General features: G+C 44.1%; 2 protein-coding genes across 3 annotated transcripts in view; both read left to right on the top strand.

Moving 5' to 3' along the window:
- Positions 1-7,215, top strand: part of CFAP74 (cilia and flagella associated protein 74) — a 92,292-nt gene extending 85,077 nt beyond the window's left edge. Inside the window, exons 34-41 of the mRNA XM_056331177.1 lie at positions 591-710; positions 982-1,134; positions 1,975-2,104; positions 2,635-2,789; positions 3,805-3,943; positions 4,751-4,878; positions 5,376-5,510; positions 6,668-7,215. Coding sequence (XP_056187152.1) covers positions 591-710; positions 982-1,134; positions 1,975-2,104; positions 2,635-2,789; positions 3,805-3,943; positions 4,751-4,878; positions 5,376-5,510; positions 6,668-6,781 — 1,074 coding nt within the window. The 3' untranslated portion in view covers positions 6,782-7,215. The remainder of the gene's footprint in view (positions 1-590; positions 711-981; positions 1,135-1,974; positions 2,105-2,634; positions 2,790-3,804; positions 3,944-4,750; positions 4,879-5,375; positions 5,511-6,667) is intronic.
- Positions 7,216-13,224: 6,009 nt separating this feature from the next.
- On the top strand, positions 13,225-24,916 carry TMEM52 (transmembrane protein 52). 2 transcript variants are annotated; one of them, XM_056331196.1, is made up of 4 exons: positions 13,225-13,531; positions 14,112-14,193; positions 15,451-15,620; positions 16,289-24,916. In XM_056331196.1, the coding sequence occupies exons 2-4, from the start codon at positions 14,162-14,164 to the stop codon at positions 16,606-16,608; spliced, it is 522 nt and encodes a 173-aa protein (XP_056187171.1). In that variant the 5' UTR covers positions 13,225-13,531; positions 14,112-14,161; the 3' UTR covers positions 16,609-24,916. The 2 variants fall into 2 exon arrangements, with proteins under 2 accessions (XP_056187171.1, XP_056187170.1); XM_056331195.1 differs by having other exon boundaries at positions 13,226-13,408.
- The last annotated feature ends 1,179 nt before the right edge of the window (positions 24,917-26,095 follow it).

Consider the following 26,095-nt stretch of genomic DNA (forward strand, 5'->3'; position numbering starts at 1 on the left):
AGGTGACATGAAGAATATATTGGACGAGCCCAGGTGACCTACTGGAAAGCTAATTCCATTCCACCCTTTTCACTGGAAATAATTCTGCTTAGAGCCAAACTTGAGAAGCACTTAACCACTCTCTAAAGAGTGCCAGGTACTGATGGCAAAGCTGTAGCTTCAAAACAGGATGATGTACATGTGAAGCAGCACAACTCCTCTTTTTTGCACACTGAATCTCTGAATTCCTGAATACCTTGTAAGAAGAGGCCGCTACGCTGGCTTGTCTGGGTTAAACTGGGGGGGATAATGTAGGAAAAGGCATGTCCCTGGCTCTTAGGGTGTTAATGAGCCGGTCCAGGCAAAACCTGAAAATAAAATTATGTGGCGATCTTATTAGCTGGAAAAGAGTCTTGCAACTATATAAATTCTGTGGGGAAAAAAAAAAAATTAGTTCTTCTTTTCTCTGAGTTAGGTGTTGATCTCTGAAAAAGCTTATAGATGGTTAGTTTATACATATTTGGTCTGAACAATACTTAAAACCTGTCCTTATATCTCTTTCCCCAGTCTTTGTTTATAAACTCTTTTTTCCTTAAGCTGCACTATTTTAGCTGGGATTCTCAGTTCTGAATCCCAATGGTCCCTTCCTGTTGGTCAGACCAGTTGAGATGCTTGAGCCAGGTGAAAATAAGGCCCTCATCATCTCTTTTTGTCCAAATGAGAGTAAATGGGTGAGTAAGAGATACAACATTAATGGGGAAAAAGAAGAGGGACAGAGAGATGTAACGGGCTGTGCAATAGACACCTGTTGCTGACTGGGATGAGGCTGTAGAATAGCAAGAGAAGCTTGGTTGCCTGTGCATAGCCTTTCCCGATGTTTGGATCTTTGTGCACTAAATCCAGAAGTTCTGTAGTGTCACCCCGTTGGTGTGAGGGGGGTGGGTGGAGGGTGGGGGCTGTTTTCCTTCCGCAGAAGGGCTGACACAGGAATCCCCTTGGCAGTTTTTTGAAACGCTGGATGTCGGGACGACAAAAACCAATCTAACCCTCGGTATCACGGGTCATGGGGTGATGCCATCGACGGTTTGCTCTGTGGAAGAAGTACTCCATATGGGCTATGTCGTAGCCAGAGAGAAGGTGACTTCCACATTCAAGGTAAATCCCTCGATGCTGACCCAGGAAGCCCATTTTTGTAAGGAAGTTCTGTAGTTTCTAGTCCAGCAGAATGTAAGGCTGGGTGGCAAACTGCAGGCAAAAGAACGTCGCTTCAAAAGCGTGTGGTGCCGAGAGGGTTTCAGGCCAAAGGTAACAAAGCTGTGCCGGGAGGATCTTGTTGGCTACTTCTGTCCTGCCTGCAGCCTCTATAGAAAAACAGAGATCTGGCACCTTTGTAATGGAAAATGAGAGATGCTCGGTGTGGTGATCTCCACAGATCTAGTCAGTATGAAAGGGGTGTGAAGTCAGACATGGCTTTGCTTTTACCACGGTTAGAAACATTTGCCCTCTTTCTTTATTCTGCCCGTGACTGCTGTCACAGCTGAGGCTGCGCAGCATGCACACAAAGCAGTGACAAAGGTACCTGGGTGAAATGCAGAACTGCTGCTACAAAGAGCACGTGAGGGTCTGCCGTGGTCCGGTCTGGGGCAGTTTAACTCCAATTCACTCATTCAGGTACTGCACATTCCCCCAGACTTGGAAACAGGTCAAGATCTAAGCATAATTTTTCTCCTCTCAGATTTTGGCTTTAAGTATGTCAGTAACCAAAATACATTACATGATGCAAGATTTTTAAAAGGAGTCTGGTCCCTGTTGCTGGGGGCCGGGGGCTGACAGGGCATGTTGTGGGTGGCAATAGCGCATGCTTTCAGTGGCATCTGGGTACATAGTGCAGCAATGCAGCAAAATCAATTCAGCCAGTTCACAAACCATGGATCCTACAGGCTTGAGAATCGTTTTTCTTAATGAAAATGACGTTGTGTGAATGAATGTCATCAGATACAGAACACTTCCACGCTGAGCCTGCGATACTCCATACAACTGGATTCGCTCTCATCAACGAGGGACAAAGATCAGCAGAGCCTTCCATCCTTTATCACGTCCTCTTTGCAAAGAACAGAGTTTGTTGGTAAACTTTTTTTTTTCTTTTTTTCTTTTGTTTAAGACTTAGGAAGTATAAAGCAGAATTACTTTGTCCTGTTAGAGCTACACAGTTGCCAAAACCTGGGGTATCACATCACTGAAATTTAAGATTTTGTTTCCCTGGTAGGAGCCATACCGATTCTTTCAATATGACTAGCTGTAAATTTATGCAGCCTGAGCAAATATCCACCAGCAAGGAGATACTAGTATTTGAATCTGAATAAGCCCACACAGTAATAGCATATTAAAGATGAAATTTAGGGATGTCCACCTCTGTAAAAACATATTAGAATATAGGAGGGGTTTGGTGATGCTTCCTCAGTTCCTCTAGAGGTGAATGCATTAAACCGATAGATGGATTTCTCTGATGTTTCTAAACCCCTGTTTTGCTGCAGAACCAGGTATCGGGTCTTATTTACTTGCTGCTTCACCAAAAATTAAATGGGTTTAAATACATGAGGAAGTAAAACAGACCTGTCCTCCTTTCTTATTTGTATCCTCATTTTTATTTACCAGGAACACAGAACTATAATGGCTTAAGTGTGTTCAGCATCTTTCCAACAGAAGGAGAAATTGTTTCTGGGAAGAGTCAGGATTTTACAGTTACTTTCAGTCCTGATCATGAAAGTCTGTACTATTCTGACCGTCTCAAGGTTGTGCTCTTTGGCAAGGTGAGACGTCAAGATACCTGGATTATGAAACCAAAGTCTAAGAATGACTTATAGTAACTTTTATCAGCATGGGTCTTGGTAGGAGTTTTGAATAATTATATCTAGTGGACAGCATTTGTAGGCAGAAATACTACCTGTATTAGATTAACTGAGGTAGGCAGGAGATGGCAGGTTCACTTTCTTTTTTCAGGTTTTAAATATTCAGTTATTAATTCATAACAGTAGCGACTTGGGATTCAGTCCGCGTCCTGCCCAGCTGTCCGCACGGTGTCAGTGGGAGGTGATGGGAGCTGCCACGTACCGAGCACAGCTCCGGCTGGGTTCTCTGCAGGTAGCATTTAATGGCAGCGGAGAGCAGAGCTATCCCTGCACAATGCAAACTGACAGGTGCACTGAGTACCAGGCGCTGCTTCTGCGGTCACTCAGCATGAGGAAAGTGGTTTCCATCTGCAGAGCAGCAGTTGAGCTTAGATGGAGCCCAAGTCAGGATACGCAGGCTGGCAGCGCAGCAGGGGCTTCGTGCCCTGTTCCAAAGGAGACCCAGCAAAGGTTAATGAAGAGTGCCAGCTAATGACCATCAGCAGGCACTGCAAAGGCGGAGCAGAGACTGGTAGGGAGCAAATAAGAACCGTTTCTCTCCTTGCAAGCTTTGTCTCCCCAGTTATCTTTGGAACTGGGGTTAAGAATGCAAATGGGAATACACTGAAGAGGAATGGAAACTGGTCCTGGTTCACAGACTTTAGCTGAGTTCGGCGGCAGATAATTTTACCTCTTTTAGGGGCTTTAGTATAAATTGTCCAGTCCCCTCCCTGCCCAAGAACAAAAGGTTGTTTCATACAGAAGTGCCTGTGGGTGGGCAAGGGGCAGGTGCGGGATTTTGGCAGTAGAGTACAGGGCCTCTCGGCAAGAGGCGGGAGATGTAATAGTTTCTATGCGATGGATGCTGTTGTGTCGGTACCCCAGTTACACCGGGACTTAAGCTGTAACCTGCATTTGAAGCGTTTGTCTCACACAGGAAACAGCCCATGTGATCCAGCTAAAGGGCGCAGCAAGAGAGCATCCCATGTTTGTGGAGGGGGGGGTTCCACTAGATGTGCCCGTGGAGTCCTTGGCTGTAGTGTCACCTGTGTCATCGCAGGAAGCGCTAAAAGGAGGTAATATGTTACCACCTGCACCTTCCTACAAAGCAGTGGGTGATAAGACACAGGCCTGTTCCTCATCCTTTAAGAAAAAGTAAATTAAAGATTACTTTTCCAGAATCGGAACAAATAATAGCATGGCATAGCCTGTATCTGTAACACACAAAAAATGCAGGAAGCTTTATCTTTATGGAAAGGTTTTCTCTTAATTGTAATGCAGTTCTATCTTAATGACGATCTTCTGTCTTTGCAATGTACCTTGCAAGAAATGGTTGTGATTTAATATTGCTACAAGGTATGAAGAGGTGTTTGCTTTCTGCCACTTCTCTGACTTGTACTGAATGTTTATAGAATTATGTCATATATAATAACACATCCTGGACTCTCCTGATTGTGCTGTTACGAAACAGACACGATTTGGGGGGCTTGAGTTTATTCTCCCTTAACTTTCTTGGACTTGATCTGTTTTCAGAGACCATATATAAACAACTCCTAGCTCCTGAGCTATAAATAAATCCAAGCATGTACCACACACAAGTAGAAGTGTAATACACACAATGTATGTGCCATGGGGCTAGAAAACAAACATGAAACTTGATAAACAATTAACAATTGCAGTTTGCAACTGCAAATTATGCAAAACCTCCTCTTGCTTAATTCTTCACTAACTCTTTAAGGAGGATCTCCTTATCTATGCCAGCTGATGACTTTGCCACAACATCATTTTGTTTTGAACCATCCTGGTGTGATTTATGCTTGTTCCAAACTGGTAACCGCTCAGTTTTGACTGTCTCAAAGTTTACTTGATTCATATTTGTTTAGAGCCAAAGGAACCAGTGAAGTCCATTCTCCTCATTCTGGAGTACATTGAGGGAGAGAGTCCTCCGGTGCCAGCAAGGGCAGAACTGAAAGTTGGAGCTATACAGACAGCTCGGTTTGCATCTAAGAAGGTAAAGAAAATAAAAAGGGTGGTTTTATGTCAGGTGCCGTAAGGAATACTGACAGTGTACAAATGGTTACTGGTTCTTTCTTTCAAAAAATCAGTCTATAAATGAAAAAATACAGTTTTCAGGATTTCTGATAAACTTTACATTATAAAAGCACTGATGTTTGAAAAGAAAAGATCATTTTTTCAGGAGCTAATATGAGGATTTTGCATTATCATATGAAGTCAGCAACAAAATTAATTTAGCAGTTTGCTTCCCTAATTCTGAAATCTGGGCGTTTGAGCACAGGACTGAATTACAGGTCTGCCCCTGTTATTTCAGTACAGTATTTCGTCCCAACTTGACAGAGCAAACAGGATGGCCCCTTGCAGTTTCAAAGGGCAGAAGCGATTTGGCAAGCGGGGGGCCCACATACAGCATCTGGGCAAGGCAGTGAGGAACAGTCATTGTGCTGCAGGAGCAGACCGGGCTGTAACGAGGGGTTTGTGTGTCTCTCGCAGCCCGTGGAGTTCAGTTTGGACAGCCTGCCTCTCCTGCAGCAGCAGGGGTTCACCCTCGGCGCTGGGAAGGGAACGGTTGAGCGCGGACAAGTAAAATGCATCGATGTTTCTTGGGTGCCACCTGCTGACTTCGAGGTAAGTCACAGTCGCTACAGCACTTTGCAGCTGAAACCGGGAGCGTGTGGCAGCTGCTTGCACCGACTGGTAGGAGCGGTACAAAAGCTGATCTCTACCGTGTCAGCCACATGTAGCTACCAAAGGGAGGGGTATAGGCTGGTATAAACACCGGTGGGAGAATAAAAGCCAGAAACGGTATGTTTGATTTGGAGGCTTGCTACACCTCACCATTCATCTGCGTGATGAAAAGAACAAGAATTGCGCTCGCATCTTACAGAACGTAGAATGACTTCTGACAGGTCATGGCATTATATAGCACCAAAAAGCCAAAGTGCTGCTGCTGGTAACTAAAATAACACTGATTTTTTTAATGTCCCCAGTGCAAGAAAGCCCGCAGTCCTGCTGACACAGAACTAAGTTTACAGGGTTCATTTTGCCACAGTGTTCACATTTCTTTCAGCTGTGGGCTGCCTTTCCACTGGTGTGTTCCTGGAAGTCAGTGGGGCGTTTTTGATTTTCCACTTCATGAACGGCTTTATGAACCCTGTTTCCCTGGCTACTTCTGCCTTTTTGTATTGCACAGTCTAGGTGGGAGGTCCAAACATCTCTACAGGGCTGTGATTGCCCTTCCTGATTCATCTTCTTGGGCATTCATGGAGACTGAAAGAATTTACTCCCCTGCTTTTTGTTGTGAGCTGTGTGTGGGATGGTGGAATGAGTAGCTTGTTCCAGAATTAAAAGATTGCTGCTGTCATGTGCAGAAAGAAGGCAGTAGAGTTCCTGGGATGATTTCTCAGGTTGCCATCGTGCCTCTTGGTAACCACTGGTTGTTACACAAGATTTAACACTAACTGATGGCTAACAGGATCCACTTCTTCCCCAACCCTCACTGCAGCGCACTCCACTGCTGCTGTACCCAGCTGTCATGGTTGTGATGTGGTGACGATATCTATAGCACTCTAGGGATAGAATGCTTAGTCATTGTTACTTTACTTACTGCAGTATGAGCCTTGCATGGAAATACAGAGCCAACACAGTGGGAAGAGAGGTAATCTATAGCCGTAACTGGTCTGTCTTACAACAGAGACATAAAATACATAATTTAGAACTTGATCAACTAACTTGTTCTATGTACACAAAAAAAAGGTTGGTTTTACGTGTGCGTTTTCTTGTAGGCCGATGACCCTCTGCTTGTGACAGCCCTCCTGACCTTGAAAGGTGACGTTAAGGAATCTTACCGGATCCTCTTGATGGCAAAAGTTGTGTCTGCATATGCTCCCACTAAGTGAGGGAACCAGGCTACACGGAAAGATTAGGCTTGTGTTACTGGGAGATCACTGGTTCTCGGTTGAAACACATAAATATTTTGAAGTTGTTGCAAATATGCGAGGGGAGCAGGTAACATGTAATATTTCTGGGGGTTCCCCCACAAAATTCTATGTAAACTCTGGTTCCACTAGTTTCATTTTCAAGCGGACTCTGTGGCAGTAATCTTGTGGTGGAAGAATTAATGAGGGGCCCAAGTAGATCCATCTGGTTAATCACAGTGTCTCCCGAAGGTGGGCATTCCCTCAGCATGAATATCTTTTTTACATCTACATGGGTGAGTTTCAAACAATGTATCTGTCTCCAATTTGAGATGCATTTTCATGGATTCAGAAGATCCTTAACTTTTCCCCTCTGAGGACCAGAATAAAGCTTCTTATTCTAGTTTCCTCCAAAATGTTTGGGCGGTTGTTTTTACAACACACTATGAAATCTTCCTGATGACGCATGGTCAAGGAGGAAATAGTGATCATGCTGTCCACTGCATGGCTGGATAGAGTTAAACATTTGCCTTATGTCATGGCTGTACAGGAACTTTGTATCTCTACATTTGCTTTCCTCTCAGTTCTGACTAAAAGTACATTTCTTCCTGTTACCGGGGTGGCTGGAGCGCCCTGCAGGTGTAACTTTTGTCAGGAAGGAGTAACTAGTTCAGGGAAAAGTCCAGAGGAACTACACTGTGGAGAGCCAAGGGACCAGGAAGTAAGCAGACATCTAGGAACATGGCTAACCTTTTAAATATTGTATCACACTCTGTCTGTGGCAAAACTCCCTCACCACCACTCCGAAGGTGTGTTGCTGTTTGCCCCTGTGTAGCTGTTAAAATGGCTTATTTAGATTGTGTAGTGGGAAGATAGAAACAGACCATTTGGAAGTATCCCTAAGGTAAAAATGTGACAAGCTACTGCAGGAAAAAGGAGTAAGGCAACTGTCACAAGAAATACTTTAACTAGTATCCCCCTTTTATAGAGGAAGCTTGTATAACTGATGGAGTGGAGTTCCTTGTTTTCCCAAAGGCAGTGTGTTTGATCCGTTCTCATTGAATAACACCGGGTCGAGTGGCTGCGGTTACTGAACCCTTCAGTCTAAAGACCTACAGATACTGAAGCAATGAACAAGTCACCATGGGAGGAGGCAGGAGCTGGGGGGGAGGTGGCAGTGCTAGCCAGAGACAGCTCTGCCTCCCTAAGAGAGGCGCCGAGTATTTCTGCTGGCACAGCTGGGGTGGTCGGGTTGAGGTTGAGGACAATGAGGTTTGTGTGCTGATTCTCTTACAGTCCTTGCAGCCCTAAAAGGGAGATGAAATATCGCTACATAATAGGAAACCTGCGAATAGTACTGCACAGCTGACAGTCACCTCATGATAGGGAAGCTTGCAGAAAGCAGGGAAGGGCACGGCACGTTGGAGTGGAAGGTTTATTTCAGGCAGTTAATTTGAGGGCACCCATTATGTGAGGGTCCCTTGGATTTCACTCTTGAAAACTGAAAAGTAATGGCTGAGAGCAAATTAGTCTCCAGACTCTCATAACCATATAATATGCTGAAAATAAGTGTAAAATTGTCTACCAGGAAACAACACCCCTGTCTTAGGGATTTTCCACTTCATAGAGGTCAGGTACTGTGAAAAAGCATCCAAAGGATTAAAAAAGGTAAAGAAGTTTAAAGAATACATGTAAAGAATGTGACAATGTTGAAAAAATGCAGAGGTTGCTTCCAAGAGCAAGAAGGCAGTTTAGTAAGTGGGAAGAAGGTGTATATATGCAAGGACCGGCTGGTCCAGCCGAGAGTAACGCTGGCTCTGACGGACTCGTAACAGCATTAGAGAGCTCTGGATGTGCCCGCTCAGGTGTAGAAGCTGGAGGGTCAAGCACACAGCATCATATTGGCGTGTTCAGGGAGTTAAGCTGGTTATAAAGATCAGCCGCCATTGACCGCCTGAAGTCATTGTCTGCACCGAATGGTTTCAAAGGCAGGCAAAGGGTGGAACCCGTCGTTAACTGCATTCTTTGGACTTGATCTTGACAATCTATAGGAATGATTTCACAGACTTGAAGTAAGTGTAAGGTTCTGGGTGTCACAGTTCAAAGTTTCTATACTCCAAGCTAGACATGTGTTCATTCTCTCCAAGGGGAGTGTGGAACCATGATAGTAAGAAGAGGTTGTTGTTTCTGGGGTACTGAAAATAAAGAAAACTATGCCTGCACTATAGCAGCTGACATTCGGTAAAGCACTTGCAGAAATCTGAATGTTTTTTACTCTTTTTCATAAGAGGAAAGCCTGTTACTTTATCTCAGGCCTCAAAACTAATCATATCTGACTCCTTGGGGGCATAATGGCTGATCCGTGCAGGACTGGGTTTTCCTTTCTTATGGGATTGGATTGGTTCCTTTGGCACACATAGTTCAGCATGCCCAGCTCTTGCGTGAAGCAATACTTGGGCAATGAGAGAGACAAGCTGATGTGAAAGGGAAAATTATCTGATGTGGGAAAGCAGATCCATTGTAAAACTTAACACAGACGTGCAGGCTATGCTTCTTCACCTGGAACACAACTACAACTTGAAAAGTGGAAGTACGGTTACTTTTTCTGCAGAATGTAGCCCTTGGATGTTCCAGGGTCATTCGAATGAGAATTGCCCCATTTCACCAAGGGCAGATAGAAAGCAGTGGGATCTTTTCCAGAAAGAAACAATGAATCCTCTTACCTATTTGCTGTGATTCTTGGGCTTGATCTAGCATTTAATTTAAGTTTGCCAGTCTATAGCAGAGTGAAGTAAACAAGTTTCCCTTAATAGATACCGGACAGAGCTTGTTTCTTTGATATAAGCTGACTAAAGTGGAAAAGTCAGTGCCTAAACCCTGTGACAGTTGTATTCCATTTCACCACTGCGACTCTCCACTTGCCTAAAACCTCTTGCTTGTGTGTGTGTATGATGAGTGAGCAGCCAAGGATACCCTAAGAGATCTGACTTCTGAAACAGAAATAACTAAAATAATTTCATGCAATTAACATACTTGCTTTTGCTATATTTTTAATTGGTGCCGAGCCTCTTTAGAATCTTCACAATGCAAATTTGCAGGGATCCGAGGTGCACACTGTCAGTCTACTGAAAATTTAGGAGTTCTACGGGGATGCTCCTACCTAAACAATTCTTATGTATGACATATACAAAAATAGCTTCTTGATCTTTCCCAGTACAGGAAACAGAAAATTGACTGGGATGACTGACTACTGGAAACAATTCTCCTGCTAATTTAGACACACCAAGATAAACTAGAAATAGTGTGTTTGTAGGTAATTCCTCAAGGACAGACCTGAGCGCGCTATTGCATATTCTACTTGCATGGCTTAAGTTCACAACTACCAGAAGAAGCTCAACACAGCAGCTATAGCCTTCATGCAAGTTAATCTCTCGAAAAAGCAAAAAATCCTGTTCAATACTGTGCTTCCAAAGCAGGTTATCCACAATCACAGCACATGTGGTATGGAAATTGCCAGGAGATTCTAAACATGTAATCTGATAGTTCTGTTCCCATATTACAGGACTCCAGAAGGGATGGAGGCCATATTGTGAGGATAATATGAACAATGTAACCCCAAAAGTATATCCAAGTTTCCCAGAAGCTAGTTTTCTGTTCCTGTAACTGCGCTTCTGAACAGTGTGCTTTCAGACTGCGTTTTGCAACTGCAGTCACTGGGGTTGCTGGACAGAAACTCTTGTGCTTTCAGATTTGGAGCTAAATGCAAACGTACACTTGGCTTTGATCCGGTTCTAGTTTAATAAGAAAGCAACTCATATCTGTGTATGCTCTTTTTATCCTTAAAAGCTATATCTAGCTCATTTCTAAAACAGAAAGGAAATGAGACAATAAGTACTAGTGTCATACACATCTTATTAATATACGTTCTGCTTATTTAGTGACTTCAGAGATTGCTTCACACTTAACAACTGCGGCTTTTCCTAAATGAGCAATGGTCCCATGACCCTGAGCAGTCCTGTAGGAAAATACTTTAGTCAGTATGCCACATGCCACTACGGAGCCTGGCGGAGCAAAAGGAACAAATGCCATCTATCGAACCCGGTACTTCCCAGCTGTCCGTCATTGCTCCCAATGGCGTGATGGCCCCCATGTTGTGGGGATGGGACCCTGGCTGGATGCCAGGTGCCCACCAAAGCTGCTCAATCCCTCCCCTCCTCAGTTGGGCAGGGGAGAGAAAATGTAATGAAAGGCTTGTGGGTCGAGATAAGGACCAGGAAATCACTTTGTAATTACCATCACAGGCAAAACAGGCTCAATTTGGGGAAAAAATAATGTATTGCCAATCAAATTGGAATAGGATAATGAAAAATAAACCCAAAATTCTAAAAGACCTTTCCCCAACACCTCCTTTCTTCCCAGGCTTAACTTTACTCCTGAGAGAGGTGCAGGGGGACAGGGCGTGGGGGTTGCAGTCTGTTCGTCACACATTGTCTTCCTGCTCCTTCCTCCTCATGCTCTTCCCCTGCCCCAGCCTGGGGTCCCTCTCACAGGAGATAGTTCTCCATGAACTTCTCCAGCTGAGCCCTTCCCATGGGCTGCAGTTCTTCATGCGCTGCCCCAGCGAGGGTCCCTCCCATGGGGTGCAGCCCCTCAGGCACAGCCGGCTCCAGCCTGGGTCCTCACGGGGTCCCCAGCCCTGCCCCAGCCCAGGCTCCTCTCCCCACAGGGCCACAGGTCCTGCCAGGTGCTGCTCCAGCACAGGCTGCCCACGGGTCACAGCCGCCTTCGGGCATGCCCTGCCCCAGCACGGGGTCCTCCATGGGACGCACATGGGGATCTGCTCCACCATTAAGCCCCATGGGCTGAGGGGCACAGCCTGCCTCACCATGGTCTTCATCACAGGCTGCCGGAGAATCTCTGCTCCGGTGCCTGGAGCATCTCCTGCCCTCTGCACTGACCCGGGGGGCTGCAGGGCGGTTCCTCTCACATACCCTCACTCCCTTTGGCGCACTTGTACAGGGTTTTTTCCCCCTTGAATAAGTTATCCCAGAGGCGCTACCACCGTCACTGTTGGGCTTGGCCTTGGCCCGCGGCGGGTCCATCTCGGAGCCAGCTGGCGCTGGCCCTGCCAGACATGGGGGGAGCTTCTAGCAGTTTCTCACAGAGGCCACCCCTGTAGCCCCCCACTTCCACAACCTTGCCACGCAAACCCAACTGGAACTTATCCATGCTTCTTATAGATGAAACCTCTAACAACACAAGTCCAAATATGCTCTCTTGTGTTGCCTTAAAATCTAAAAAAAAAACCCCACCCCAAGCATCCTTGTATTTTGTCCCATTCTCATTACTAGAGCGGCTTTTATAGATGCATCCCCATATGCACCTCTGAGTCTATCGGGGACATCAGCCGGTACCTCAAAATGCCATTTCTTTAGTTGATCTTCCCCTTTCTTCTCCAGTTGAAATCTCACTAATCCATTAATTAGCTCCCCTGCTGTGCAGCCCTAGATACCTGTCTGTTGCTCACCCAGCATCATGATCACCCAGCTATCATCATCTCTTAACACCTTTCTTTGCCACCTAACTGACCTCTGCCATGTCAGTCCTTCCTTGAAGGCACCTTCTGCTCTGAAGCAGGACTAGTCCTCGCCCCTTCGCAGGGTGGGTCGGGCTGACCTCTGGCACACGGCTTGTTCTTCAACTGGTAGTGAGTCCCAACTACTGAGAGGGCTTGGAGCTTCTCGGCACCAGGGGCTATATGCAATCCCGTTAAATAGCCAGGCGTCCCCTGGGAAGCTGCCACGTAGGGCTGGGCGGGATCGCTGTAACAGCCAGTATAACCACAGCCATGGGACTTCTCTCCCTGGAGTTTCTAGCGAAGAGCATCAGCACCAGGGTTTGAGGTAACCGTAGAGCAACGTGCAGGTATTTTAACCGAATTTCTGAATTTGAAATGTGGGATGGAGTTAAATTATTTTGGAGCAATGTGATCTCCAGAGAGCACTCAATGCCTTCGCAGTCACATTTCACGCGTTTTAACAGGACTATTTTTAAAAAGGGAAACGATCCGCTTTTCCAAACCTTTGTCTCGGCTGTTTTGCATCCCTGGTTTCTCACTCCTTTCACATCCCCCCCTCAAACCCCGAGGCTGCACGGGCGCAGGGTGCGCGGCCGCGGCTGCCAGAGGTCACGCCAGGCAGGGCCCGCGGAGAGCCGCACTCCCGCCGGCGAGCCGAGCCGAGCCGAGCCGAGCCGAGCCGAGCTCAGCCGAGCCGAGCCGAACCGAATCCAGCGGAGCCGAGCCGAGCCGAGCCGAGCCGAGCCGAGCTCAGCCTAGCCGAGCCGAATCCAGCCGAGCCCAGCCGAATCCAGCCGAGCCGAGCCGAGCCGAGCCCCCGCTGGGCGGTGCCTCCCGGAGCGCCGCCCGCGCGCGGCGGGACGGTATTTACGGAGCCCCCCGCAGCACTGGGCTCAGCTGGGCGGTCGCGCCGGCTGGAGCCGCAGCTCCTCGTTCGGCTGCCTGCTGACAGATCTTTTATTGGTTGTTCTTTTCCTTCTTGCCTAGGTATCGCTCTGCTCTTCTGAGAGTAACTGCAGGAGCCCTGATCAGTGAGTAACCCACGATTCCACGGGCGGGGACGAGGGCTGGTGGCCGCCCTCCCTTACCGCCGCGCTGTTGATCTCCGTGCCAAGTCCCAGGCCTGGCTCGGTCGCCCCGCTCCGTGGGCGAGGGTGGGTGGCTCAGTTTCAAAATGACTCTGAAGTGCCACCTTTGGAAAAGTCCCTGTGCAGAGTTTTCCGTGGCCCAGGGCAACGGCTGTGCGATGCTGCTGTGGCAGCTGAAATGCAATAGAAGCTGTTCCCTTTGTACTGTAAGTAGATCAGGAAAAAAAACCCAAACCCAACCAAAAAAACAACATTTCAGGTTGCATTTGAGCTATGAAAAAGTAATTAAAAAATAACTGGGGCCAGTAGGCAGTTGTCTTAGGCTGGGTCTAAGGTACTAGGTACCTCAGATCAGTTAACCTTAAAGAACATTTTGATTCATTTTTTGAGAATCCAGCATGTGTAGTTCTCTCTCCTAAGCAATAGTAAAGTACTAGTTTGTAAAAACATTGACTTGGAAGCCAGCTTTTACAGTGGGATTATTTGCAAGTTCTCAGCTGCAGTAATTTAACAACTACTAAGAACAGTCCTCTGAAACTAAATCTAAAGGGGTTTTGTTCCGTGTTCTTACTGATTGCTTTCCCTTTTTCACCTCGGAGATCAAGTGAAATTCATTCCCTGTCATACATTCTGTGTTTGACTGCAGGTATTTAAATCGGTGAATCATCTGCCTTCTTTCACAGATGCCCTTAGAACATGCCTAATTGGACAAGTCTGTGGTATGTCTGGTAAGTCTACTATTAATCTTACTAGCCCAGAATAATTTGGAAGTTATTATGACCAGTAATTGTAGTAAAGCGATGGAAACGCTTTTCTCTTAGACAGGGTGGAGGCAAGGGCTTCTCCTGGGTTTTATGAAAGCTACCAGCAGAATATGTTCCAGCAGAGAGCACGGGGGAGATAAGGTGTCAGGCAGGGTTCAGCATTCGTCTGGGGATGTGTCATCTTTCCTTTCTGAGTACGCGACAGTTTAACTGAGGGGCTTGTTTGCTCGTTCTGCATAGCCAGCTTTGCCAAACCCAACGGCAGCTATGCAGCAAGGACGTGTCGGAGCCCGGTGCCGCACTGCCCAGCACACAGCCTCGGCGCTCAGGGGACGAGGGACTGGTAGCTCAGTGTTGCATTTTCATCCTGAACTCAAGCTCTCTACAAACCTGTTTACTGGCTGTTTGAATGAAAGAGGGAAAACAGCCACAAGTAAAAGGGTAAACTCTTCTCAGAAGTGGATTTTTGTTTCTTGCCTAGCGTGCATTATAGGTGTCCTAGCATTATTTTTTTATAGTTTGCATTCCATCAATATATTAATTTCAATGGTAGCACACAAAGTGAGTTGGTTACTTTAGCTGTCATTCAGTCTGGACTAATTTTGGTTGATATTCTTCGCTTTCTTAGAACTTGTTGATACATAGAACTGTTTAAAAATATGTGGTTAGGTAAAATATTGGAAGAAGGCTTCTGGAATTAGGCAGCGTTGAAATAATGAAAGCTAATGAGCTAGTGCTGAGATGTATACTGAGATCTACTATGCTGAGATGTCTTTACCTGGGTGATTTCTGCCTTCATCGGGGGCAGCAGCATAAAGGCAGGATGATTTCAGGGAACACACCAGCATGCAGCTGGTGGGGTGTTAGGAAATACTGATGGGCTGGCAGTGAGGTAAGAACTCCTTGTGCTGGAAGAATGTTTCAATGCAAAGTTCCAGTGGGGCAGCTTATTTTTCTCACACAGGGTTTTAAGTTGCCTGCAAGCATTTTTCTAAAACAATTTGCAAAAAAATGAACAAAACTTGTGGAAGTCTGAAGCCCTCAAATCCAGCCTTTATACTGAGTGTTTGTGATCCAACTTTCTAATTCAGGATCCAGTACCAATTCAGAACTAAACCTAGGAGGTTTGACCTTTCACCTGTTTAAAGTGAAAATATATTCAGCTCTGGAAGAAGTAAAATCTAAGCGATGAAATGATGCAATTCTCCCTCCTTCTCTAAGGCTAATCTTGCTGACTGTGTTCCTGCTCCTGCTCTGTGGGATCACAGCAAGCTGCATCAGATTCTGCTGCCAGAAGAAGAGGCTTCCAGTTGAGACCTGCCCTAGGCACCCTGATGATCTGACAGTTATTGCTATTGACAGTGACAGCACTGCCCACAGCACCGTGACCTGTAAGTATCCTCTGGGTGTCAACTATTCAACAGGGCTTTGCTATTGAACAAGTGCCTGGAATGTTGTGTCTAAGCCTTGCAGTAACCGGGACTTTCTGATGTACTCCCAGAACAACTTTCAGCCCCGTAGGGTGGGCAAGAGAGAGAAAGGAAGGTTATCAGGGCAACACAGTGAGTGACTGCAGAAGACCAGTAGGATTTAATGCTAGAGAGGTTAAAATAAAGCCCATGGTGGGTTAGCATCTTACACGTAGTCTCCCACATCTGTTCTTATCGCCATTCCCACATTTTTTAACTTTTCTGCCCATCTCACTGTCCAGCTATTCCAGCCAAAGTTACCTCTAATGTGAGGAACTGTTCAGTTGTTCATGTACAAACCCAACTGAAACTACCTGTGTTACCTGATGTAGTACATGTATGTTGTATTTCACAATAACAACTGGATGGTGACATGCAGAGGCATTTTCTCTTCTGACTGCTTTCTTTTGGAGGATGTTTAGATTCCATCATGAGTGAGTATAACTGATAGCTTTTAGTATATAGTGCATATGTTCTGACACCACAAAAATGAGTCCATAATTTCTTGGAGAAAAGCAGGATTATAGCTTTATATATCAGCGTTCCATGCAGGTGTCTAATTTGGTTTTCTAATTTCTTTTTCTTCACAGCATATAGCTCGTTTCAGTACCCTCTGAGGGTCCCTATTCCTTCGCTATTTGTAGATATGGATAAGACCACTGTGTCCCCTCCAGCTTACAGTCTCTATGCGATGGAGTTGCCACCTTCTTACGATGAAGTTGTCCAAATGGGTAAACAGTACACTGAAGTAGCACAGATAAGCCAGAAACTCAATGACACCCCTGGACAGGTGACACCAGGTGGGCTGAATCCCATCCAGTATTCACCTGATACAATCAACAGAGATCCAGCAACACAGGCAGATTCAGAAAAATCAGAAGATGCAACACAAGAACAGCTGCAGCTCTGACTCATTTCAGATGGGGAGTAAAGGAAGGGAAGCACAGTAAGAGTTAAAGAAGACATGAAGAGTTTGGTTTTATAAGTAGGTTATGATGGAAAGGTGTTTCCTCTCATGCCCTTGTAATGATCTGACAGTTAGAAGAAATGTTTTCTGTGACGGCTGTGATCTGGTAAAGCTCCTTCAAGGATATGAAATGAAGTAAAAGGGCAGAAGTTTAAAAATGCCTGTAAAAGTGGGACATGAATGCTTTCCATCTTCAGATTAAAAAATATTTATATATTCCTTGTGTCCAGCATATGGCAACAAAAAAGGTCAGGGGAATTTTGCCATCTTGGGAACGAACACAAGGAGTCAGAACAGTACAAAGAGCAAGCTGTTGTTCCAGAACAGAAGCTTCCCAAACTGGAGCTGAAAGGGGAATCCTAGCAAGTCACGCTGAATAGCCTCTTTTCAGAACATTAACTGTCCAGGAAATTGCTGGAGTGCAAATTACTACATAATGGCACATGTTCATTAAACTGCAGGAAGACGGCAAAGAAGGACAGGAAAGTGTGTGGAGGGAAATGCATGATGTTATGTTTCACAGCTAGAGACAAGGAATGAGACAGATGAGAAAAGATACTTTTTTGTTGGTCATGAGACCTGAAGGGATTGTTTTTGAGTTGGGTTGTGGTTTTTTTAGTATCTTTAAACTTATATTTTCAGGATGAGCTGGCTTGAGTGGGATCCTTTTACTACTTACTTTTGCCAGTTAAAATACAAACTAGTCTCAAAGAGACACTTGCACACATGGTTAAGTATTACTAATGGGTTTCAAATAGTCATCAGATATTTCAAAGGTGCTTATACTTAATCTGCTCAGGTGTCAGGGCGTCTCTTCAGTACAGAAAAGAAAAAAAAATTGAAGATTCTTGGCCGCTTTCACCAGTTCAGTATGGAGATGAGCTCAGTACTGTGCAGGATGATACAAAGCATATTCTAGCTGTGCCACCTAGAATCGGTTACAAATACTAAATGTCATTGCATGGGATGGGCAATAGCCCAGGAAAATTACTCTTTTAGGAATGTTTCTTTGTGAAATAGTGATAGCAAGGGTAACTGCTGTGCATTATTTTAAGGCTGGGGCTTGGAGTCTATTAGAGTGGTCTCAGCCCAGACAAAAATATGGGCTATGAGAGCTCTTTTTTTAAATGACAGCTTTCCCTTTCTTGTCCCTCCCATATTCCAAACAGTATGGATTTTGTCCACTCCTGAGTAGTGATTTTTTTTTTAATACACTTTAACAAGGTGCTAATTTGGTTACCTTTATGAACATGAGCAATCTACAGGATGGTTCATTGCTATGGGATTATCTACAGCATAAAAGAGGGAAAGAAAGCACGAGCACTAGGTGCTGTTAACAAATGTAACTTGAAGTGTGAAGTGCTAGGTCAGAGTTACTGTTGACTGGCCTTCTAACAAGAATGTGACTGGTGGTCTGCATTTCTGCTGAAGTTGCTTTGGTAGCTGTGAGAAAGGGCTACCTTCCACAAATCCTAGCTGTCTGTCATTAATAAGCAGTAGAAGTGGTGGGCACAAAATCTTGTATGGCCTTTAGAAGCCTATCCTCTGACAACCATTGCTGCAAAAACTACCCTGGGAATGAGCGCTAATGATTTAAAAATTAAGATCTCTCTGCCAGCCGACAGGACTGGGACTAAATCTCTGCCACACGTTCATGGTGTGTGAGCTGTTAGAGTCCGGCTCCCTAGGGAAGTGTTGATTCTATATTTAACTTGCATGTAGCTTACTATGAGTGTTGCAGGGAAAGGCTGGTTTAACAGATCTGCTTCTTTTCTATCTCTTCTCTCTCATTCTTAGTTATACTTCTGGCTTATTCTCTCCTCTGCCTTTTTCTGTGCCAGGATGGAGGCTAGGCATAACGCAATGTAACTATTTAGATGTCTCTAGCTGAAAGAGCGACGTACGCCCAGTTCTGGGTGTCCCCATGTCACAAATACAGCAGATGTATTTTTATTTATTGAGCTTTCCCATCAGGATAGTACTCAGGAACCAATTCTATGTCTTTCCAAAGAAGAAATATCTGTTGGGGGGAAATGGCTGAGCACTCACTCACTAATAGAAACAGGAACATAAAACCAGGCAACTGAAAAAATGGTGAGTGACACAAGAGGGCAGTCCTTCCCTTCTCAGTATATTGCATTACCTCCCCCGGGGAAGAGCTTCCCCAGAGCCGAGCTGTTGCAGTCTCGAGGGTGCCCCTAAGGCCTGGTTTTGCTTCGTCGCTCAGAGGTTGCTCTGCAGTGCAAGGACTGAGCTTGCCTGGGGAGGATGGAGGAATCGGCACAACGGTTTGACTTCCCTTCATGCTTTTACTTACACAACGCTTCAGTCTTGTGAGCTGTCAGCTGGACCTGGCAGGCTAATCTACCAAACCACAGGGAGATCTGTCTCCATCTCGTTATGGAGGATGATAGTTCTACCTGCAAGACCCTGGTCTAAACCCTAAGTGCCTGTGGAGTGCTCACAAATCAGATCTGACTCCGTTACCACCTGCATTAATAGAAAAGCCTGTCTCACTCTGGGGCACCTCTGTTGCCAGTCTAGCCTAGCTGGAATTGCCCTCCAGTAATCTATCACTCCCATCCTTAATTCCATACTTCCGCAAGTCATTATCCAGAGTAAAAGAAAACAACTGGACTTGCCTCTGCTTTACAAAAGAACAGAGTAGGGAAAGAGTAACGCTGCAGGGATGGAGTTTCTGTGTGTGCATGTTGGAAGCAAGTGTTGTTTGACACAGCACAGTGAATAAAGCACTTAGTTTTTTCCCTGACTTCCTAGGAAGAAGGGCATCACCTGGTGTTTCCTTTCTAACACCTAAGGAAAAGTCTTGTGTCTTGCCCAGGTCCCTTGCCTTATATTTGAATTAATGAACCATGTTATAAACTATTTGTTAACATAAACTGCTGACCTAATCAGCTTGCAGAGACACAGAATTTTCTTTGTACATCAAAAGCAGCTCAGTTTGCTCCTGACAATGTTTTCAATAGTGATGTCTCAGCCCTTTATCAAAATTGTCTGACTCCTTACAGAAAGCCGATAATCAAAGCTGTCCCTGGCCCTATGTCTTTGAGGACGCAAATTGCCCCCACAACTGTTCGTTATTTACATCTCCACTTAACAGGTTTCTTCAGTTCAATAGCATTGCAGAAGTTACATCCCTCCAGACAGAAAGATGGTGACTAGGGGATTTACAAATTCCATTTAAATTCCTGCAGCAAACAAAGAGCTGTCTTCCCATCTTCAGAACAGTTTATATTTGTACAGAAAGTCCAGTTCATCAATTAGAATCACTGTTGTGTGCGGGCATACAGTGAGAGAAAATGACCCCTTAACCAACTCATGTCAGAAAAAAGCATTAAAAGAGTGGTCTCCTGAATCCTGGCCTACACAAGCAAGAGCTTGAAAACGTCGCTCCCATGTGCTCTACCTAATGCTAAAGAGCAGGAAGGAGAGTGGGAAATAGTCTCACCTGATCACCTGTGTCCTTTCTGTTTAATTGGGCAAGTTGGAGAAAGACAGATTTTCCTGTTGCTGATGTCTATAAAAATAGGCTTAGTTGCCAGCTTCTGCTCAAGATGCATCTTTGTAATATGACCAGGAAGAGGACACTATAAGCTCCTAATCCTACTGTACGGTAAGAAAAAAATAACTTTGTTTTAACTGATGTTTTAAAACTCACGAAGTAAATCCAGACATGTGGAATGGAGATTAATGCTCTGTCTTGATTTCAATTGCTGTTTTCAGCTGTTTCTCATTTGACTTTTGCTTTGTGTTCTGCAAAGCTCTGTTTACCTCTCAGTGTGGGATCTGATCTTACAGTCCTAGAAAACTTTGTTTTGTTGTTGATGCTCTTAATGAGGTTCAAACAGCCTCAAAAGTGGGATACTTTCAAAAGCTCACAGCCTAGACAGACATAGTGTTCCTTTGTGTTTATTCTACTGAGCATGTAAAAGGGAAAGGAGGGATAGGACTATTCTTAAACTTTTCTTATTCTTGCCGGGTATGATGACTGGGTCCCTGGTTTTCTCAGTGATAAGTATTTGGAATGTAAATGTTTGCCTTTAGATTTGGATTCTGCACTATTGAAGTCAGAGGACACAAAATGAGATCCTGCTGCAGAAAAAGAGATTACGTTCGGTTTTATTCCTTTTAGCCACATATACATTCCCTCCTGTAATTCCAAACAGGTATGATGTCTCAGTTTCTGGTCAGAAACCTTGCACAGTGTTGCCGTAGGCTCTTAAAGAGCCATCAAACAGCATCTAGACATGGGTGTATATTAGTGAGAAATGAAGTGTTCTCTATGGGTATTTCTTATAGCCAGTTTTTAACGTGCTTTGAAATTTCAAAACAAGACACTATAACTGATGCTATTTATTAGTGCTATAGTCATCTAAACTGTGAATGTGTAGACCAGAAGCCTTTCACGAGAAATGTGCTGTCTCTGGTGGTAGTATAGAACAGTCTCTCGGGAAGATCCAGTATCAGTATATCTCCATTCATAAAGAAATAACCTATAAATTATGCCCGCTCAAAAATGCTTTAATAATTAAACAGTTTTTTTTAAAAAAAAGTTTTCTAGAACAGAGAAGTGAATTTAAATGGGCAGATTAAAAAAATTCATTTACTTTCTAATAAGCTAGTCATTCATGCATATCTAAATGATTTTAAGTTAGGCATTTAACCAAACAGGACTCCACTCATAGTTAGATCTGCTCAGGGTTACTCTGAAATCATTTGTTTTTGATAAGTGTGTATCACAACACTTTTTTCATACAAGTCTCATGCTATGTGTGTAAAAAATGGAATATTACAGGCACATAGAGAAGCTGCAGGTGTTAGCGTGGTACAGCAAAGAAAGGCAATATATGTGTCGTGTTCTCAGTACCTTTGAAGAATGCTCAGATAGAAAATCACTAATCTATGTGAAGTGCTGGCCCTAAATGGAAAATGAACTCTCCCTTTCATATTGCAGAAGACGGCTAGGCAGTTAGTCATCTAGAGACAGGGTTTCTTGAACACCCCTTATGGCTTCAAGAGCTTGAGACTGAGAGCCCTATTTTTGGAAGACTTGCCTCTGAGTATCTGCTTAAGATTGGAGCTCACAGCCAAGCTCTACGTGTCTAACATGTCCAAAGGACGCTTCTTCTGAAACCATATATTTTAAAAGATAAGAATTATAGATATACTTGCTAGGAATTTCAGAAAAGACAATTAAGAGAAAACATTTGATAGATATTTCCTTTCCTTTAACCTTTTGAGTAATAACAAATAATCAATCCATGGCACTGGTTGTTCCCTGGTACTCAGCTGGTGCCAAAAATACTTACACCACTTGCAGAGATAAGAAAAGGTCTGTTGTGACAACATACCAAAGATTAATCTGGTTTATGCTGAAGAAATCTACAAACTCTTCTCAGGATTGCTTACACTAAATGGGCTTTAATGGTCCTGGCAGTACTGGAAGCTATAACCTAGACAGGTTCTTGATGACCACAATTAACTTGGTGATTTTTAAATGCAGCATCTTTCTTACCCAGAGCTACATTGACAGCATATTGATGCAAGTGCTCACATTTTACGATGCCACTATTGAAATGATTTCCCTTTCTAACGACGAAGGCTTCTACTCCCTGGCTTGTGGGGAAATCTGCTTGCAGCTGCCCATGCATGTGCTGCTGAGATGTGTTCTGTTTAGAAGTCTGTTAGGTGACCTCTATCGAGTAGTTTCTCTTATGTTTCTGTTTCTTTTCCCAGCCTGTCAGTCTGGAGTTTAAGACTTCTGTTCTCTGGTGCAGGAAATTCTCCCACAGTGCCTACTATAGTGGGAATCTGGTCATAGAGACATATTCTTCATATTCAAATAATACCAACAGCTGGGGATTTGTGGGAGACAGACACCACAAACCCAAAACCCACAAAGAAACCCTCAAAAAAAACCAAAACCCAAACCTCTGAATTCCTTGAGCAGTGGAAGTAATGCAGTCTGGTTTTCTAGGTGCCTAAATCTTATGACAAAGTTCCCTAACATTGAAGAAGGTGTAACCTGCACTAGCAGCTTTCCTTACAGTTAGGGCATGCATAAGCTTTTTCTTGTCTGCACCCTCCAGTGCCTAAGAAGGGTGAGCTCAGGCCCGAGTCTTTCTTGCAATGGTGGTGTTAAAAGATCCCCTTTCTCTATGCAGCTCCTGTTTTCATGAAACATTTGGAAGCTTCCTGTCTTTGAAACCTCCCGTTCCCTATCACCGTGCTTGAAACTGGTCAGTGGATTCAGGAATTATTATCTGGGTGTGGAGAGTGGGAAGAGGGGAGACGAGACACGGATTTGACTGTGATTACAAAGCCTCGCTTCTATAAGAAATCAGGTTTAAAAAGAACATAAAGTAGGAGGGTTAATCCCACAGCAGAGGGAGGAGCTGATGGAGGAGCTAAGAATTCTGATTTCAGTCTAGTGTTTTTTCACCATCACGAGATCCACTCAAGTCCGATTATATCCACACAAGCTTTGTGACATCTCTAAAGGAAAAGCCCCTCTCTGTAATTACCCAAAGTGCATTTCTAATTGTGATTTGAATTTGGTGCTCATTTGGCACTGTTCAGCATGCAATTTTTCTTCTCTCATTTGTCCAAAATGATTGTTTTGCTGGTTATTTTCTGTTGCTATTTGCTGGCTGTGTGAAAGAGCCTATGACAGGGAGATGTACTGCTGGAGAAGCTGGTGCTTACATCACTGCCAGCAGCTTGCAGTCTTGTCTTTCCACTCTCGCACACACATGCACTCATCATGAGCACTTGTGCTCAAAAAGAAAATGCAGACTTGGAAGTAAATTGCCTCAATAATTCATAGGCTTTATAGCCCAGAGCAAATTATACCTTGGCTCTGTCATGCAATTCAGGTTGCAAATCCCTTTATAGCCAAGCTCATTAACAATATAAGTGGTACATCTATAATGGCTTTTATAATCGATGCATTATCATCTTCGGAGGGTATTAAGTGGTAAACCTGCAGCATCCAAAGTGAAGCATCAATAGGGTCTAGATATAGTAAGAGTCAGAGAAAAAACATTTCTTCTTCTGCCTTGCAGTTGCCTTTGTCTGCCTTGCTGCCCCACCTCCCTCCCCCTTGCAAAGTTTAGAAGGTTTGGTTGGTTTCTTTTCTAACTGCATTTCAACTTTATCAGGTGCAGGTTTTGAGGGAAAAGATTCACTGCTATTGCCAGTACTGGTGAGTGGGACACTTGGAGACGTACAAAATCTACTCGCTTACAGAATAAAATAGCTCTCACAGAATCACTTTCCCGATTGTTGCTCTCACCTGTCTCCTGGCTCTGATTCTAATCGTCTTTACCTGTTGGAACTATTTTTGCTTAGGGAGATATCTACTAATTTTGCTGCAAGTAGCAGAGGTTCTTTCCTCTACCCACAACTGAAATGCAAACCATGAGAAAAGCCTTTGAATTGTATTCAGAGCAGACTATGAAAACAAAGTATCATAGGGAAATTGTGCTTTACAAAAATGGAGACCATAAATGTTTTATGAAATATTACATCCTAAGGTTAAATCCAATGCACAAAAAAGCTTAGGTGCAAAACCACATTACTGGGGAAACATTCTGTTCTGGTCAGTTGAAACGCAGAATATAAAATACCAGAGCTCTTTTTATCTTACTGGGGGGAAGAAGGGGGCTGTGGAAAAGAATGCATACTTTTAAAGATATTTCACATCTTCTTAGAATAATAAAGCTTGCTCTGGACACCTGGAGAAAGGAGAAAATAAATTTCTATCTCAAATGTAGAAATGCCTGAATCTTCATTGAACTGCTTAATTTTTACTCACTTTTTTACCCTGTTTTCCCAAATAGTTCAAAAAGGAAGCAAACAAAGAAGTGCCTGATGTTGAACTCTGTGTGCATTGTTTTTTCTCTTTCCATGCTAACAGTTTACAGCATAAGCTACTTCCTTCTCACAAGTAAGGAAGCATAGTCCCAAGGTCAAAGTATTGGCCTGGGAAACCCAGCTCAGCTGCTGGTTCTGCCACAGGCTTCCCATATGACACGGGCCTGTAAAACAGAGGCTGCAGCATTATCTTATCTTGCAAAGAATTTTGAGGATGAATACATTGAGCGTGGGCTGCACTGTCATAATGAAATACAGATAACACCGTCAGAGCATGATGAACTTTGTGTGGGACATGAAGCTCAGGAAAAAAAAATTCCCTGCTCCCTCCCCCTCTGGAGGGGGGTGGAATCTAGAGAAGGAACTCGGGGGAAAATGAACAGTGTGAAATTTAGAAACAGCCTCTGGTCTTCAGGTGCCTAATCCAGTCATCATTACAACATTCCTAACTGGAGGAAGAAGCTGAGGAGAGAGAAATTTCCGTGATGGGCCCAGGATCAGTGCAAGATTGCCTAACAAGTTGATGGTAGGCGTCTTGTGACAGTAGTTTATCTTGCCAGATTGCTGACCTGTTGGGGATCAAATGTCCTGAGAGACAGCACCTTGGATGTAAACATGAAAAAGAATGCTACTTCTTTGTCAGTTTGTACAAGCATTTAATTTTTATAACTTTGATTTCTCTCTTGCTGAGACTCAGTCTTTGATCTGTAATCTATAATCTTTTCGTCTAGTTCAGAAGTCTCTGTAGTCTGCCTTCCATCCTCTCCACACTTTCCAGATCAGACTAGGCAAGCAGCTTTGTTCAGCTCCGTGGGGCGAGACATGCCAGCCTTTTTACCCCCAAACAACATTTGCCAAGTGGCTGCATCCCTTGTCAAAAGGCAGTTGTCAGAGACACACCAGTCTTCTGTGAAGAAGATAGAAAGAAGCTGTTCTGCACTGCACATAGGGTCACTTCAGCTCTTTTTTAAAGGCAATTTAATTGTGATTAGCTAGCTAACCAGAAGGCCATAAAAATAAACAAACCACGTGTGTTTGGAGAACTTGTCTTCACATCTGTCATGCTGGCTAGATTGCCTTCTTCCACAAGATGGCACAAGGAGCCTAAGTGGCCTATGTGAATGTCCATTTTTCATACACGGTGCTGGAAGTCGACACCTATGAAGTCAATTAAATTTTGTGAGAAGATTATTTGGAGGAAAAACTGTTACACGATTTTCTTTCTTACTTCAAAATTGCATATATAGAGTAGACTTCTTTTTTTTTTTCCATCTTGATAGAATGCCCCCCATATCTGCTGTAAAACACTGGAATTCAACTGACTTGGGCCATGTGGGAAGTAAAAAAAAAAGTTCCGTTATGTTTCACTTTAATACTACGGAAAAATTCTTTGATAATGGGTAGGGCTATCTTTCAATCAAGAAACATCCTGGAGCGTGACAGGCTCCAGCTTTACCACGGATATCCTGGGCATCTATACAACATATCAATTCCAACGTCTTCCCCTGCATTTTCCATTGGTGAACAATTATAG

This window comes from Falco biarmicus, chromosome 3 (genome assembly GCF_023638135.1).
Source record: "Falco biarmicus isolate bFalBia1 chromosome 3, bFalBia1.pri, whole genome shotgun sequence".
Taxonomy (NCBI): Eukaryota; Metazoa; Chordata; class Aves; order Falconiformes; family Falconidae; genus Falco; species Falco biarmicus.